This window comes from Carassius gibelio, chromosome A3 (genome assembly GCF_023724105.1).
Source record: "Carassius gibelio isolate Cgi1373 ecotype wild population from Czech Republic chromosome A3, carGib1.2-hapl.c, whole genome shotgun sequence".
Classification (NCBI taxonomy): Eukaryota; Metazoa; Chordata; class Actinopteri; order Cypriniformes; family Cyprinidae; genus Carassius; species Carassius gibelio.
The window spans coordinates 6114185-6130372 of record NC_068373.1 but is presented as its reverse complement, the minus strand read 5'-3'; the positions used below and the strand labels follow the sequence as shown (position 1 = coordinate 6130372).

The 16188-nt window shown below is 38.6% G+C and overlaps 1 protein-coding gene across 1 annotated transcript; it reads left to right on the top strand.

Annotated features, from left to right (window-relative positions):
* Positions 1–3390: 3390 nt before the first annotated feature.
* Positions 3391–15930, top strand: unm_sa1261 (un-named sa1261). The gene is made up of 4 exons (XM_052540657.1): positions 3391–3581; positions 8362–8584; positions 11738–11940; positions 12822–15930. The coding sequence occupies exons 2-4, from the start codon at positions 8413–8415 to the stop codon at positions 13668–13670; spliced, it is 1224 nt and encodes a 407-aa protein (XP_052396617.1). The 5' UTR covers positions 3391–3581; positions 8362–8412; the 3' UTR covers positions 13671–15930.
* The last annotated feature ends 258 nt before the right edge of the window (positions 15931–16188 follow it).

Sequence of the window (16188 nt, the reverse complement as noted above, 5' to 3'; positions counted from 1 at the left end):
GTTCTTTTGAACTTCCTATTTATCAAAGCAACCTGAAAAAAAATGCCTTGTTGATGCTAGAGGTCAGAGGAGAATGGGCCGACTGATTCAAGCTGATAGAAGAGCAACTTTGACTGAAATAACCACTCGTTACAAGTGTGAAGCATTTGTGAAGCCACAAAACACACAACCTTGAGGCGGATGGGCTACAACAGCAGAAGACCCCACCGGGTACCACTCATCTCCACTACAAATAGGAAAAAGATGCTACAATTTGCACAAGCTCACTAGAATTGGACAGTTGAAGACTTGAAAATTTTGCCTGCTCTGATGATTTCTGTTGAGACGTTCAGATAGTAGAGTCAGAAATTGGTGTAAACAGAATGAGAACATGGATCCATCATGCCTTGTTACCACTGTGCAGGCTTGTGGTGGTGGTGTAATGGTGTGGGGGATGTTTTGCCCCTTAGTGCCGATTGGGCATCGTTTAAATGCCACTGTCTACCTGAGCATTGTTTCTGACCATGTCCATCCCTTTATGACCAGCATGTACCCATCCTCTGATGGCTACTTCCAGCAGGATAATGCACCATGTCATCATTGTTTCCACAAACTTATTAAGCATCACAACTGTTTTCCACATTGATCATATGATCATGTGACACTGAAGACTGGAGTAATGATGCTGAAAATTCTGCTTTACATCAGAGGAATAAATTACATTTTAAAATAGACTGTAGAAAATGTAGAATGGAACTCACAGCTATGATGAGCTATGAGACTTCTTTCAAAAACATTCAAAAGTTTTATCGACCCCAAACTTTTGAACAGTGCAGATGAACAGAGATGATTTCAAGCAGGAACTGAGACAGAAAGAGCAGTCTGCTTTGCACACACAATACAGAATTGATTCTGAAGTGTTTCCAACAATGCCATCCAGCACAGCGCTCACCTTGCACTGCATGTGACTGTTACACAGTGCACACTTACTGACAAAAAAGGCTTCATCCTGTGCAAGAGCAATGGAGAAACTCAGCACGTTGACATGTCATTGTTGTTAAGGCCAGTGGATGAGCAGAATCTCCAAGTGTAGAATGAAACGAACTCTGATGCTCACGAACCCACCGAGGTTAAAGTGTGCTCCCAAAGCACGTTTGTGAACATATGTGTGTATGTTTGTGTAACTGTGGCCAACCGCGGTGACACAGGTGAGTTGTTGAGCCTTGGGAATTATTTTTCATTAAAAGAATTCATTAAGGAATTTATTTTGCGCTGTAAAGGACAGTGTATTGACAACACACTCAAACTTCACTAAGGACATCCCAATCTGGGATTTTCTAGACACACATCTGAGTACAATTCAAACATTTGGACACACTTGACTGTGTTTATATATTCTCCTGATCTTTTGATTTGCTTTATCTTTGAAATAATGCCCATGTGTGCATGTTTTTTAATGAAAACATAATTTGATTAGAGCAGATAGTGAAGAGAAGCTTCTTCAATAAACAGCATCTCTGTGTATGGAGCTGGGATCTAGACAAAGTAGAAGCTCAATCAGAAGAGTTTTGTCATTGTGCATTTGTTGTTTTACATATTTTGGTCATTACATAGTTCCCATTTGTGTAATTTCATATTTCATTGTAATGTCTTATTCTAAAATTATGTTACTGTAAAATAAAGAATAGATGTGTACATTTGTGTTTGGTTGGGTTTGGTTGGAACTAAAGTATTTTTATTGGTGAAATAAAAAGAAAAATATGCATAAAGCAGTGAACCTATTGTGGACTTTAGTGTGATGCTGTTCAAATAGATGAGAACTGTGATTTTAAGCATTCATGCTTCACAACCCTTTGCTCTGAGTCCGGCATAATCTGTTCAGTCAAGCTCACATGCACGGACCATATTATGAGGCTCAACATAAGCTGCCTATGCTGACAGACCTCATCCCATCCTCCGAGCTATTCAGCACACACACACACACACACACACACACTGCCGATCACAGAGTCAGGATGTCCATATTTTCTGTGCAGGACATAATTAAATGTCTCCTTCATGGCCATCCTACAAAGCACCAATAACTGAGTTACTTGCATTCAATTTCTGATGCGGAGACTTTTTCGTAGCCTCTGGTGTCCTCACATGTCTTCCACTGGATCATTTAATATCAGCCCCAGCAGAGTGTGAAGGAGCTGACTGAGTGAATGGCGCATTAGTGATTAATCAGAGTAATTTGGCACGAGTTAAGCTGCTTTACATCCCTCACATAAGGAGGACGGCAGGCCTCCACAAGGACACATGCAGATACACAGGTATACTGCTTATATTCAGTAACTGTTCTGTTAATATATACACATAAAGACTACAATTTAGCATGTTACTTTTTTAAGTTTAGATTTAAAATGACTAGCGACTGCTACTAACTGTATGCTACGCTCTCACAGGAACTATATCTCATCAAGCTTTTGAGAGAGAGAGAGAAACATTAACCATTGAAAAAGTGTGCTTTATATTCAACAGGTATTTTTAAATGTAACCATAGTTAACCATGAGTGAGTTATTAAATGATAAAAAATTAAGCAGTTTTTTTTTTACTTGCAGAGCACTTTTATAGAGCATTTGATCAAATGAATTAATTTTTATTTTATTTTGAGGCTATTTTATTTATTTGTCCATAGCTAATCACAGCGTGCCGATATACAGTCATATCACACTGCTACTTGTGTCATATTGCATTTATTTATGTAATTTTTACAACAGTTTGATGGTACAAGTGTGTAAATACAAAAATGGAGTATATATATATATATATATATATATACACACACACACACACACACACACACACACACGTGTGTGTGTGTGTGTGTGTGTGTGTCTTGATTGAAGAATGTTTAGACATTTGCACTACAAAACAAGACAAAAAAAAACACAAAGACATTACATAACATAAATAACATTTTATTTCAGTTGTTATTGTATCGCCTACAAATTCAGGACTGGCATAATATTTATATTTTACGAAAATATTTTTACATCATGTTATAGTTTCTGTATTAAACGTGCAAGTTTCCAGCACAAGAAATAGAGCTACCAAGAAACATTGTATTAATGGCTGTATTTCCCTGACAGTGCGGCTGCAGCTGCTCATCAGTCTCCCAGAGCCTCGCGCAAAAATAAATCTGTACGGAGACAGAACCCTCCGAGTTCAGCGATCCACCACTTTCTTCTCTGATTGGTCAGTTAGTTCAGCAGACGGGTACAGCGCTGTCTCATTCTGGTCGCTGATTTGTTGAGTTTCGCGGTGGGCGTGTTCAGCGCTCCCTCAGTCTGTTCTCTGATTGGTCGATAACGCGGTGGGCGGGAGAGCGCTGTCACTATCGACATCCACAGTCAACGCCACGGAGAGACAATAGGGCAACAGCAGTCGCTCTGTGTCAGACGCATCCGAGATGTGCACAAGAATTAATATCTGTATGTCACTGCTTTGAGAACATAAAAGAGAGGGCAACAGAAAAACTATTACTCCTTGTGTTCTAGTAGTCAACACTGACCACTACGGAATGACAGCGGGGGGTCGCGCATTTGTTTCTTAAAAGGTAGGAAACATTGGATTTAACATTAATATAATGTTTACGAAAAAAAAAAAACTGTATATTGATACCCAATGTCATGCTCATTTGGCACTGCATACCCAGTAACAACCGAGAACTGCTATATAAAAATGAACATTTGCATAGTCTGCTGTTTAGATAATGCAGATATGCCTTATTTCCATACCTTGTGTATTCCATAAATGTGCATTATATTTACTATATGTGTTGTATGTATAATGCATTGCTTTATTTATGTTGCGTAGTAAGTGTAAACAGGCAGCAGCATCCTTTTTAGTCCTTTTTTCTTATTGTTGACATAAAGGTCTCAATGCAGCTGAGCCCATCACCTGAAGCAGTCCACTGAAGAACAATAGACACAAAAGCCAAAACACAAATTGAGCTGCTGTTAGGCGGGTGTAACCCAGACTGAAGGCATGTCATTCAAACAGCTTGACATGTCACACAGTTTTCATGCCTGAGCTGTTTATGAATGCCTTTTATTTTGGATAAACATGCACATGGACACCCACATGCACGCTCACACCAAGCTGAAAGTGTACAGTCAGTGCTCTCATTAAATTGAATGTCTTCATATTGATCATAACAGGTATTGTCTGGACAGGATTTTGCAGGACAGACGACGGCATGTTTATATGCAAGCTTCATGATTAATACTCTGATGTGTAGGGTTAAACCAGGACAGGTGCAATGCTAATATATATATGTGACATAGACTAATGCAATTTTAAATTTGACTGTTGAGATTAGACTTTGACACAATATAAACTTTTCATGAAAAATGCCCAAAGTACTCACATCTAATGACATGAGTCTGTCACTAGGTGCAAGTATTCGGACACACACAGCTCTGTCCTTTGTCTAAATGGGCGTCATTTGAATTCAAATATCTGATATCAGGAATTTCAGCAGTCAGATCAGGAGTCTAGCCTTTTATATATAGTCATATTTAATGACGTTTAAATTAAGCACCACGTTATTTGATCCTATGATGTCCTGTAGTTAAAATTTCATAAAACATTGAAAATGAAATGGCAACATTTCGGTCAAGCAATCTTTGTCAGGCATGCAGCGATGTTTGAAATAAGCATATCAGACCTATGATGAGGGAAAAGACCTTTCATAGCATTTGAGTCATGCAAATAGGTGCAGACAGTGCCAATTGTGAACCAGTTTGCTTCCACTATCTGACATAATTGCATATGGAATAGCACATTCAAACAACAAATGGTGAAAAGTGTTTATTTAATAATAAAACGTTAAAAAGGGACTGTTGAGACAGGGTGTTGTACACATCAGAAAGGAGGCAGGTGGGTTGAATAAGGAAGGGGCCGTTCACACAGAACGTGTTTTTCCAGTCCAGTGCACTACTTTCCATTGTTTTTTGTAAACGTGCTAGACGGACGTGTGTGACAAATTAATAAAAATAATAAATCTGTCCTTTTGCAGCATGAGAGCCGAATTTTTAAGATGCTTTTGAATGGCATGGGGAAGAGTAAATGATGTCAGGAATTTCATTTTTTGGGAGAACTATCCCTTTAGGATTGGAAACATGTCTAGCTGAGGTAGATATTAATTTCCTCTGTGCTCCTGCTACACGTGATTGGCGTTGTGATTAATGGTAGAGGGATTTGTGCTGCTAAACCATTGGCCAGGCTTATATATCTGCCCTCCATACACCGATTATACACTGACTCCAGTGGCAGTTTCAATCTGGTTCTGAACCGCGTCTAGTTCTGTTATAAACACAAGACAAATCTTCTTCATCACAGAGACTGATGACAGAAGGTTTTGTGAAAGTACAAAAAGTCCCAATACTGGTGGTTTATCTGTCAGCTGCTCAGTTATCATGGGAACAGAGTAAATAAAATACACTGCATTCCATGCCGACATACAAGTGCACTTTGTAATAATGTCAAGTTAAAAGTTGTACGTTTAAGTATATTTTTGGATCATTGTATGAATTTTCTTTTGTTGTAATGTAAAGAAGTACACTAGTTTGTGTTGACTAACATACTTAAGCTTATGCTTTACTTGATACTTGTAGTACTTGATTTTAACTGTATTGGGTTATTCTGTATTATGTATTAAAGTAAACTGCATCACAAATGCGTAATCTCAAATACATGACATACACGTTTAATAGAAATGTTTAAATGTGAGTATTCAGCAGAACTTTGTGACCATATTGACATGAGAGTAGAAATTATTATAAAACTACATAAAGATGTACTTAAGTGTGTAAAAAAAAGTGTATTTCATGTATAATGGCATTCAGTATTCCCATACTCAGTTTTATACTACAATAACAAACATTATATATAATAGCTTTTGTAAATTATATAAGTCATTTTTGTTAATTATAATTATTTATATTTATACATAATATAAATTACATATAAGCATGTAAATATTCTTCACATATATACAGTAAATGTATGTTTGTGTATTTATATATTCATAATAAAGATACACAGTGCACACACATATACTGTGTAAACAAAACTTTTATTTTGGATGCGATTAATCACGATTAATCGTTTAACAGCACTAGTTTTTAATTGTGTTATTAAATGTGAGCGATGATTTTCTGTGCAGAAGTCGCTGTCACTAATAAAGTGTTATCAGGTTGCTATAAGGTTAAGATATCTGAGTGTTTTTCAATGTGTTACTCTGCAGTTATTCGGAGTGTTACTTTAATAACCTAAGTCTAAAGAATTGAACCCCAAGGATCTAGATACAGCTCGGGTCTCTCCATCAATATCAGTCTATAGGATTTTTTTTTTTTTATCCATGATATTGTCTGCCAGGCAAAAGGAAAAAAAAGTCAGATCGATTCAAAAATCATTCATCTCAATAATTATGCTTAGGGATTTATTTCTGAAGTTCGACAGGATGTTTCTCTCTTTAATTTGAAGCAGTTCACAGTGGCTACAGGTTTGTACCGCCTATACATGCAGCATATGTAGATATTAGGTGCTAGTGCTCACCTTTAAAGGAGTTAGATGGATATTTACAGCGCGAGTGTTGAGTGTGGTGACCGTGAGAGTCCATACAGCATTGATTAAGCTGTTTGAAATGATTACTACCTTTAAATGGCTAAAAGCACAGGAATTTGGCAGCCACTCCATCTCTGTTAGCATTGCTTTTTCTGTAGAGTCTGGAGGAGGAGAGCCAGAGAAATAAACAGTGAACACAAGATAACGAACAGGTCAACACAGCACCGGTCTCAGCTCACTGGTAATGAAGAGCTGCCAGAAGAAATAAACTGTGGCACAACATGCCACTTTCACTCAAGAGATGAGAAACTGTGTGGACTGCTGTCTGTATCTCCACTGGAAATACATCCAGTCACTGCTTATTATTCTGTTATTGGCCATCTATCTATCTATCTGTCTTTCAAATTACCCATATTCATTCTAAATAGAACATTTTCAATGATGAGTAACCCAAAAACAAAACCTTTCTAGCAGCTCCATCCTCTCTCTCTCTCTCTCTCACACACACACACAGACATTTTCAGATTTCCACAGATGGTGTCAGTGAACAGGAAGTGCTGTCATCCTGTCTCATTCAACACGTTCTTCTCTATTAATGAGCACTGGCAGGCCCGAGGTGCCAGGACTCTAGATTCATTCAGAAATCTCTTCAGACAGACTGTTATGTTCCCATAAATTCCACTGAGCTTTCTTTGAGAAGGCCGTTATGAATCCTGATATCTCAATTTGCATTTCACAACATTTAATTTAATGCCTTTCGTGTTGTATTCCCATATATGCAAAAACAATTGATGTTCTGAGAAATAACAGCAACACAAAACTACATTTTACACACTTTTGCTTGGCAAAACTTAAGTTATAAGTGTGCTGAAAATAGGCTGACTTTTGGCTGACTTTTATTGGTATTTAAATGTTTGATATCACTATGTTTTACTGTCTTTGTAACACGCTACGTATTATTACTATAGTAGTAACTAACCCTAACCATAACTCTAACCCTATCCCTATTGTTAAGTGCATATTGTTAATTAATAATGTGAAGTATACTTAATCGTATAATTGCATTGTAACAAGGACACCCTGAAATAAAGTGCAATTTAATGTGTTTTTTATTAAATTGTTTAACTCACTCAATAACCTTTTTTGAAAACATTATGTCAATTAGAAAAATATCAGCTTCATCGAGCCATGTTTTGGATATCATTCCTGTTCATAGCACAAATGTTACTACTTTAGCGCTATTTGTTGTGTACTGTGACTACTACATACACTGAGCTTACTTTCTGAATGATGTTCTGTTCTTACAGCTCTCTTGTATTCAGCTCATTTGTTGAATTGGTAGTGCATGCTAGCCTAAAACTATGAAATGGTGTTATGCAACAGGCTAGTTGCCCTATAACACCTTTTTGAGAGGGTTTCGTGATGCCGAAGTAAAAAGCCCAACAGAACTATGTGATTTTTGCGTTACAAAGGGGATCGGTCAGGGTCTGTGCCCCTCTGATCTTTTGTTCTGCTTAGTTCCTCTCATACAGTACGTTCTCATTTCGGAGACAGCCTGTGATGTCCTGCAGATAACAGTTCCTCCACAGAACTATAGGATGCACAAGGTTATATACGTTTAGGAGGCGCAACAATTTGTGTAACTGTAATGTCAGCGATAAAGTGTGCGTTCCGTGCAATCATACTCCAAAGCCCAAGGTGTGTAATTGATTATTTTATCATGTACTTCAACAATCTGCCCTTCTTTCCCATTTTCCTACCTTTAGATTTCTAGATCAACTGTTGTTGTGGTACCTGGTCCCTCCGTCTCTGGAATAATGAGCTCCTCGCCCCACGTGTCCCGTTCCTCTGTTGACATCCTGGAAGAGCTGCAGCTCATCACTGCTGAGAAGCTGGAGACGCTGGACTTCAATAAGTACTACGAGGTCATCAGGGAGCTGGGCAAGGGCACCTATGGGAAGGTGGACCTGGTCATCCACAAGATCAGAGGTAGGTGGAAGGAGACGGACAGGAGGTCTTGGCTTACAGGTCTTAGTCAGGAAGCACCGAACACAATTTGATAATAATGAAAACGAGGCTGTGAGGGGAAGAAGTAGAGCGTATTTGACATTGGGTGTTCAACAACATGCCAGTTGCTCAGCTGATGAAACATCTTTCTAAACCACTTTAAGAAGACAAAAAAAAAAAAAAAACAAGTTTGGAAAACTGCATGCGCCATTTATACAGTGTGTGCTAATTTAAAAACCTTGTTTTCATCCATAGGGTTGAAATTCAATGTGGCACATACCCTGATCTATTTGACAGAGCTGTATGTTAATTAGATATTATATATATATATATATATATATATATATATATATATATATATATATATATATATATATATATATATTGACCATGATTAAGTATTTCATGTATTTCATGTAAATATTAATTGATGTCTAGGACAAACAATTGGGATATGAAAGAGATCTCATTTGTGGGAAACTTCCCATTCAAACTGACAAAGACTGTTTGTACACAAGAGAAAAATGAAATCCACCTACACTCACAAACACACACGGGCACACATTTATCTCCATCCTGAAAATAATGCATTATTTATCAGTCATCTGTCATATTTTCAAGATCCCGTAAATCAAATGATTAACGCTCAACTCGCGGCTATGAGCGTGTGCTTTCACACTAGAGCTTTCAGAGTCGACACGAGTCCATCTGACTTATAAATGTATTCAATGTATGTCCATCTGCTGTTCTCTCACGAAAAGTATCTGGTGAAGCTAGTCAACCAGTGCTTGATGAATGACCAAAGCTAATTAAGGACACCAGCAACCCATTCTGGGAACCTCCAACCAAACCACAGCATACTGAATGATGGCGAACATTAATCATTAGACGATCATGAAGAAAAACCTAAAAAACAACCACTTGCTCCCAGCTAGTGTAACTTTCGAGATGTCCACATGTTCTGATCGAGACATAATGTTTACATTTTTGTTTAGAAGTGTAGCGATGTATTCCAGGCTTGTGCTTGCATTGTGCATCCTCCAGATTTCAAAGAGATGCAAAACACACCATCTGTCAGCAGCCAAAACCCCATCCGTCTACACCTCATGTATTATTCACAGAAGTAGCGGTCATGCTACGAGGATGGATGCTGTAGTGGGGGCAGTCCCAGGAATCCTCTGCAGAACTCGTGTGCTGTCGTAACATTTATATTTCCCCATATCTGCTCCAATACCTGACAGTTATTGCATGTGTATTATGAGATGGCCCTCAGAGGAAGAATGTGTTTACCAGCTTGGATATCACTAGAGGCGTAGATTGAATTTGTGTTTGCCATTTTCCATTTGTAGCTTGCTTCAAGCGTCCTCTGATCTTGACGATTTCATAATGTTTGTGGGAATACTCAGACTGTAATTAAATGCTGAAACCCGTGCCAATGTACTGCCAAAATAAACTTTTAGCATATATTTGCATTTAAAACGTACAGTTTGTCTCTTCCAGAAAATGTTGAGCACAGTATCTCCTGCACAGGCTTGTATACCACTTTCTGTTCTCTATAAATGACAATGACCCCTCTCTCTTTTAAGGCGTCATATGATGCAACTTTCCTCTGGAGTGTTACAAGCTCTTGGTGCATGAAGAAGATCTGTAAAGATCTGTAAAGTTGCAAAGACGGAAGTCTCAAATCCAAAGAGATATTCTTTATCAAAGTTAAGACTCGTCCGCACCCCTGTGAAATGGTTTGTTCTAACACGCCCCCACATCTCTACGTCACTGTGTGGGAAGATTTGCATAACACCACCCAAATGTTCACGCAAAGAAAGAAGGTGTACCTTTTATTCTCATTGTAGTATTGTTGTTGCCGCCGCCACCATGTTGTATAGACGCTGTGTGTTTCACTGGGAAAGTGAAACTACTTTGTTTGGCTTCCCAAAAGACAAGAAATCAAGTTGATATTATATTTATAAAGGGTTTTATGTTTATGTCTTGTCGCTCAGGTCAGACAGGGCATCACAATATGTTAAGGAGCGTAACATTTCCTGTCACACGCTTGAAGTATTTGGCCAATCAGAGCACACCTCACTTTTCAGACAGATAAGCCTTGTAAAAATCAACAAGTTTCAGAAGGCAGGACATAGAGGAGGAAAAAAAACTTTTTTTAACCTTAAACTGCATAAACACATTGCATTACACCAAATACACCAAAATAAGTTCTTTTGAGCAGCATCATATGACCCTTTTAATACTGCATTTCATCCAGATGTGGGATGCTCCTATGTTTGACTTGTGACCATTACGATGTGCTATTGCCTGATGCTTGTGTAAAGAAACTAGATGCCAGCACCATTGGGTCATTTAAAGTGTTTTAAACACCTGTTTATGCAAATGTTTGCCAAACAGGTTATATTATCATGTAATGTAGGAACCTGGACTCATTGGTGCATTTCATTTTCTTAAACGTGAATGTTAATCATTAACTGATCTCATACACCTGCAACTTGGGGAAATAAGGGTTGTGGAATTCGGCATAATTTCCCAAGTTGAAAGTCTGAGTTAAAGTGGTGTTAAATCACACTTTCCACAAAGTGGTACACCACTGATGATGTGTCTCACTGGTGTGAAGATCTGGTTTTGGCTTTTCCTTGTTGGCCTAAGTTGACAACTTCAGTGTAGTCAAGGCTACTTGTGTGCTGAACTGTTAGGGATTGTTACACCTAGTCCTATTGAAAACTAAAACTAAAATTTCCAAGTATATTCAGAATGGAATGCTGCATAATATGACATGATGACATCATACTGATGACCAAATATGATGAGTTGAACAATGCAATTAATCAGACTTGTGTAGCTAGAAGCATTTGCATACTTTCAATGCGCAAAAAAAGAAGGAAAGAAATAAACAGAAACAGAAAATAGATTCATGTTATTGGAACTTGCTTTAGGTTTCCTTGAAGAGTTCCCTTGTGAATTGATTTCCCACATTAATACATGACCTGACATTGTCTTGGCGTGACATTTAAAAGAGCACGTTCAGATCTTGCAAGCAGGCCATTATCTCTGTGTCACGGACAGAATAATCAGAAATGCATTAAAGCCAAAAAATGTTAATCTGTACCTCTCTTATTTTTCCTCCAGGCACGAAAATGGCCTTGAAATTCTTGCGGAAGAAAACGACTAAGCTGAAGAGCTTCCTCCGCGAGTACAGCATCTCTCTCTACCTGTCACCTTGTCCTTTCATCATCAACATGTTCGGCATTGCCTTCGAAACGGATGAATATTACATCTTCGCTCAAGAGTATGCCCTGGCAGGCGATCTCTTTGACATCATTCCTCCTCAGGTGAGACAACGAGGACTCGGATCGTTACTTAATAGATATATTCATATTGTGCTACTTTGCACATATGAAAGTGAAATATCCAGTGAATGGCGTTTTAACGATTGTGGCCATGTTTTTATTACATTGCTTTAGGCAGGGATTGTGGCAGCTCAGAATTCAAATGTCCGGGGAGTGACGCTAAAATGGAATGCTCTATCATTTTGGAAAATAACATACCTCTTACACAAAACCCAACCCTAAACATACCCCATAGTCTTGACAAAAGTGAAAGTGATATATATAAAAAAAAAAAAGCCGTGCTATTTTAACTTCCTTCTGCTTGGGTTTGAGCTGTTTTGTCAATCCATAGTTTCACAAAATGTGTGCTTCATGTGAATTAACAGGCAAACCAGTATATGTCAAAGTAACATTCAAAAGTATTACTTTTCGAAACCAGCAGCATGTTAAAATATTTTGAAGTCATAACATAATATTGTGCAAAAATCAGGCTTTCCTAATCGAAACTCTGGCCCTGTAAATCATAACTTGTGTGAAAAGCAATAAAAGTTGTCTGCCTCTAGTGTTCATATCGATTGGAAAGTGAAGCATTTCTTACATATATGTATGTTTTTTTCAATCTTGCAGAAACGTAGGTAGAGGCGCATATTTCCAATTAAATTCAGTTCTTGTGATTCTGTTGATGATGTGCATCACAACTCATGTTCCCTGCAAACTTGTTGCTGCAGTACAGAAAGCCTTAGTTTTAATGGCGATCATGTTTTCAGCTGCGAGGGCTCATTGTGCATCAGATTTGGCGGTCCGTAAGAATTATGATAGCATCTCTTATGTAACCGCATGGTATTTCGGGCGCAGCGTCTAATTCTGTTGTGTCCTGTGTGTAGGTTGGGCTGCCGGAGAGCGTTGCCAAGCGGTGCGTGCACCAGGTGGCGATTGCACTGGATTACCTGCACTGCAAGAAGCTGGTGCATCGTGACATAAAGCCGGAGAACGTCCTCATCTTTGATAAGGAGTGCCGGAAGGTGAAACTGTCAGACTTTGGCATGACGCGGTGCGCTGGCTCTCCGGTGAAGCGGGTGAGCGGGACCATCCCGTACACGGCTCCAGAACTGTGCGACCCCAGTCGGCAAGAGGGCCTGTGTGTAGACTACAGCACTGATGTGTGGGCCTTCGGTGTACTTCTGTTCTGCATGCTCACTGGGAACTTCCCTTGGGAAAAAGCACTCCCATCCGACGCTTTCTACGAGGAGTTTGTGCGCTGGCAGCATCGGCGCAGGCGAGCCAGCACGGTGCCTTCACAGTGGCGTCGCTTCACTGACGAGGCGCTGCGCATGTTTCGCTGTCTGCTGGCCATCGAGCAGGACCGCCGATGCTCCGTCGAACAGGTCTTCAGCTACTTCACTCACAACTGGATGCTCGACACGGAGAACGGCAACACCTCCCATGTCTCGGGCGGTAACAGCGGCACAGCGATGAACGGCCGCCAGGCTGAGCTTAGCTCGTCTTCCTCTGAAGAAGATGAGTTGGTGGACCGTTTGAAGCAGCAGAGCTTGTCCCCTGTGTATGGGGTCACCAAAGGAGGCATCATCATGGAGCCGGTGACGGCGCACTACTCCTCTACATCCTCGAACAGCCCTGCTTCCTCCACTGGAGGCTACGAACGTGTCCACCGAGACAACAACGGCAACAATGGCCGCATCCTGGTCACAACACCTATTGAAATATGTGTGTAGACTTTAACCTGCCTTGCTCATATACTTGGGATAACTAGATGACAATAAGGACACGAGTCCTTAGCGTAAAAGGAAAAGTTAGTCTGAAAAGTCCTAAGAAGAGCGGACTGCTTGAAACCCTTCCTGATGATGGGTATCTCTGAGGGAATCTGTAAGACCCTTGACGAAGTCTGCAGATTGTGCACGGTTTCCACGTATAATAAGACCAAAACTAAAGCAGTTTACACTGGAAACTTTAGAAGAATGGAAAGAAAGAGACAAGCTCTTGTGTGAAAATATGAAGCAATATGTTGATTTCATAGTGAAAACGTGATTAAGTCAAAGAAAGGAACATGGGAAAAAAACTGCAAAAACATTTGATGTGAAGATTCACGTGGTTTCGGGAGCACAGTAGGAACTCGTTGGTATTGTTCAGGATCACGTTGGTGTTGTTTTGTTCTTGTGTATTCCTGTGGTCAGCCGATAAACAATTTTTTGGAAGCTTACTGGATACTTTATAAGTGTGTTGTACTATTCATTTGGTCTTGACCTTTGTGTTATTTATTAAATATCGTAGCATTACTATGTTCGATTATAATTTGCAGTGAATCTGCACTGTCAAATCTCACCGTTAAACCAAAAGTGGCAAGAGCAGATTTCAGACGACTGTTCAGGAGGTTTGAATGGTATATTGAAAATCTCTCTTCTCTTGAGTAACATATTCCTCTCTCTTCAATACTCGGTCAATCTTCACATGGCTGTGGGTGTACCACAAAATACAAGAGTGATTTAGACACGATGAAGACTTCAGAAACCATTCAGCCACTGTGTGTTCATATATTCAGACATTCCTAAAGTACATGATTTCCTCTTTTTGCAGTCTTTCTGTGTCCTGATAGCAGACGTACGTATGTCACTGAAACATCTAGAAGATGTCCGTTTTGGCGTCTCTTGGAGAAGCTCCTGTTGGATGTTATCCAGCCACTGTTTCTTGCGATCTGAGATTGAGATTTTTATATATGAATTTGCTTCTTTTTTTAAGTTAGTCAGATGTGTGTTGACAAAATCGTGATGCTTAGAAGAGCATGTTATGTTTTTGAGATGTGCAGTGTTCTCTTCATAGATGTCCTGTTGATGTTCATGTGATTACTGAGTGAAGTTGAAGGATTTCTCAGGTTTACCATTCACTGTGTCAATGTGAAATCAGAGTTTGCCCCATTTACTTGTTTAACACACATTCCCAGTCTTCATCAAGTGTTGTTAACTAAACTGTATATACCTCTTATTTTCAAACCCTCTCATTCAACCATCTGACTTCATCCTGATATGAAACAGACACTTGTAAAATTCAGCCTACCGCCCACATCATTTTGTTTTCGTAGAGTATCCTCTTTTAAAATGTCAAATTATGGTTATTATTAGTCGAATATTATTTATTCTAACACCATTTCATGTTGTCTTTAACACCTAATTTGTTACTTGAGGCGTAGGAAGGATCTGTTGAAATCTGTATGAAAATGTCATATTTATGTTTCATAACTAATTTATGTCTAAAAGAAATGTGCTGCTTTAGTCCAAAAAATAAAGGTTCAGCTCTATATCTGTATCTTTTATTTGGTCCGTTAGTTGCATATAAAAATGTTACCAGCTGCTAAACCTGATATACTTTGTGTTTAGATTCAGTCAAATTCCAGTGAAGTGGAAATTGCATTCTTGCAGAAGTTTTTCCAGATTTTTATTTAACATTTATACATTTTATTATGACATTTGTTCAATTTCATTCTCTTGTTCGAAGAAACGTAGCAAAAGAAATTAATTTGTTGGAATTATTTGATCCTGTGTTGTTAAAATACAGAAATCAATGTGTCGACAATGTTTGAAAGAGCATTTTACATGGATTTATTAAAAACAAAACCAATGTCAGGAGATCTGTGCTACTTTTTTGAATTGCGACAGTTATTGTGTCATTTAAATCATCACAAGTTTGCATAACTTTATAAAAGTTAAAGGGGAGTCAAAAAAAGAAAAGGTTTTATGTTTTTTAATACTTCAGTACAAAACATATTGATACACTCACAGACAATAACCACGAAGAAGCTGAAAGACATTTTAACCCTGCACAATCTATGAAGTCAAATGTGAAAATCTTTCGTTAAAAGGATGCAAGCAAAAGTCAAATTTTAATGTGTTGCGTTTTTTCTCTTTTTTTCAGAAATATTTGCATGAATCAACATTGCTCTGGAGAAACATTGTAGAAATAAATACTAAAAGTATTGAACGATGTGGCTTTTGTGTCTTTTCTGAAGCAGTGTTTATTTTAAAACCAGCAATATTTGAATTCATGACCAATGCAGTTGATTTCTGAGTTACCGAAAATGTTAAGCATAGTTAGTTTGGCATGTTAATGATTTTTTTTAATGCATTTTTAGATGAAACCCCTCTTTCTGCATGTTACATCAAGATTCTGTCTAAGTGCATCTGTTTTGAAGCATCAGTGTCCATGAGTAAAGATAGCAGCATCATTATAAGATGCTAATGA

Coding starts and splice junctions, on each gene's coding strand:
- unm_sa1261 (XM_052540657.1), top strand. CDS start 8,413: ATGAGCTCCTCGCCCCACGTGTCCCGTTCCTCTGTTGACATCCTGGAA. Junction 8,585..11,737: donor GGTCATCCACAAGATCAGAG/GTAGGTGGAAGG, acceptor TTTTTCCTCCAG/GCACGAAAATGGCCTTGAAA. Junction 11,941..12,821: donor TTGACATCATTCCTCCTCAG/GTGAGACAACGA, acceptor TCCTGTGTGTAG/GTTGGGCTGCCGGAGAGCGT.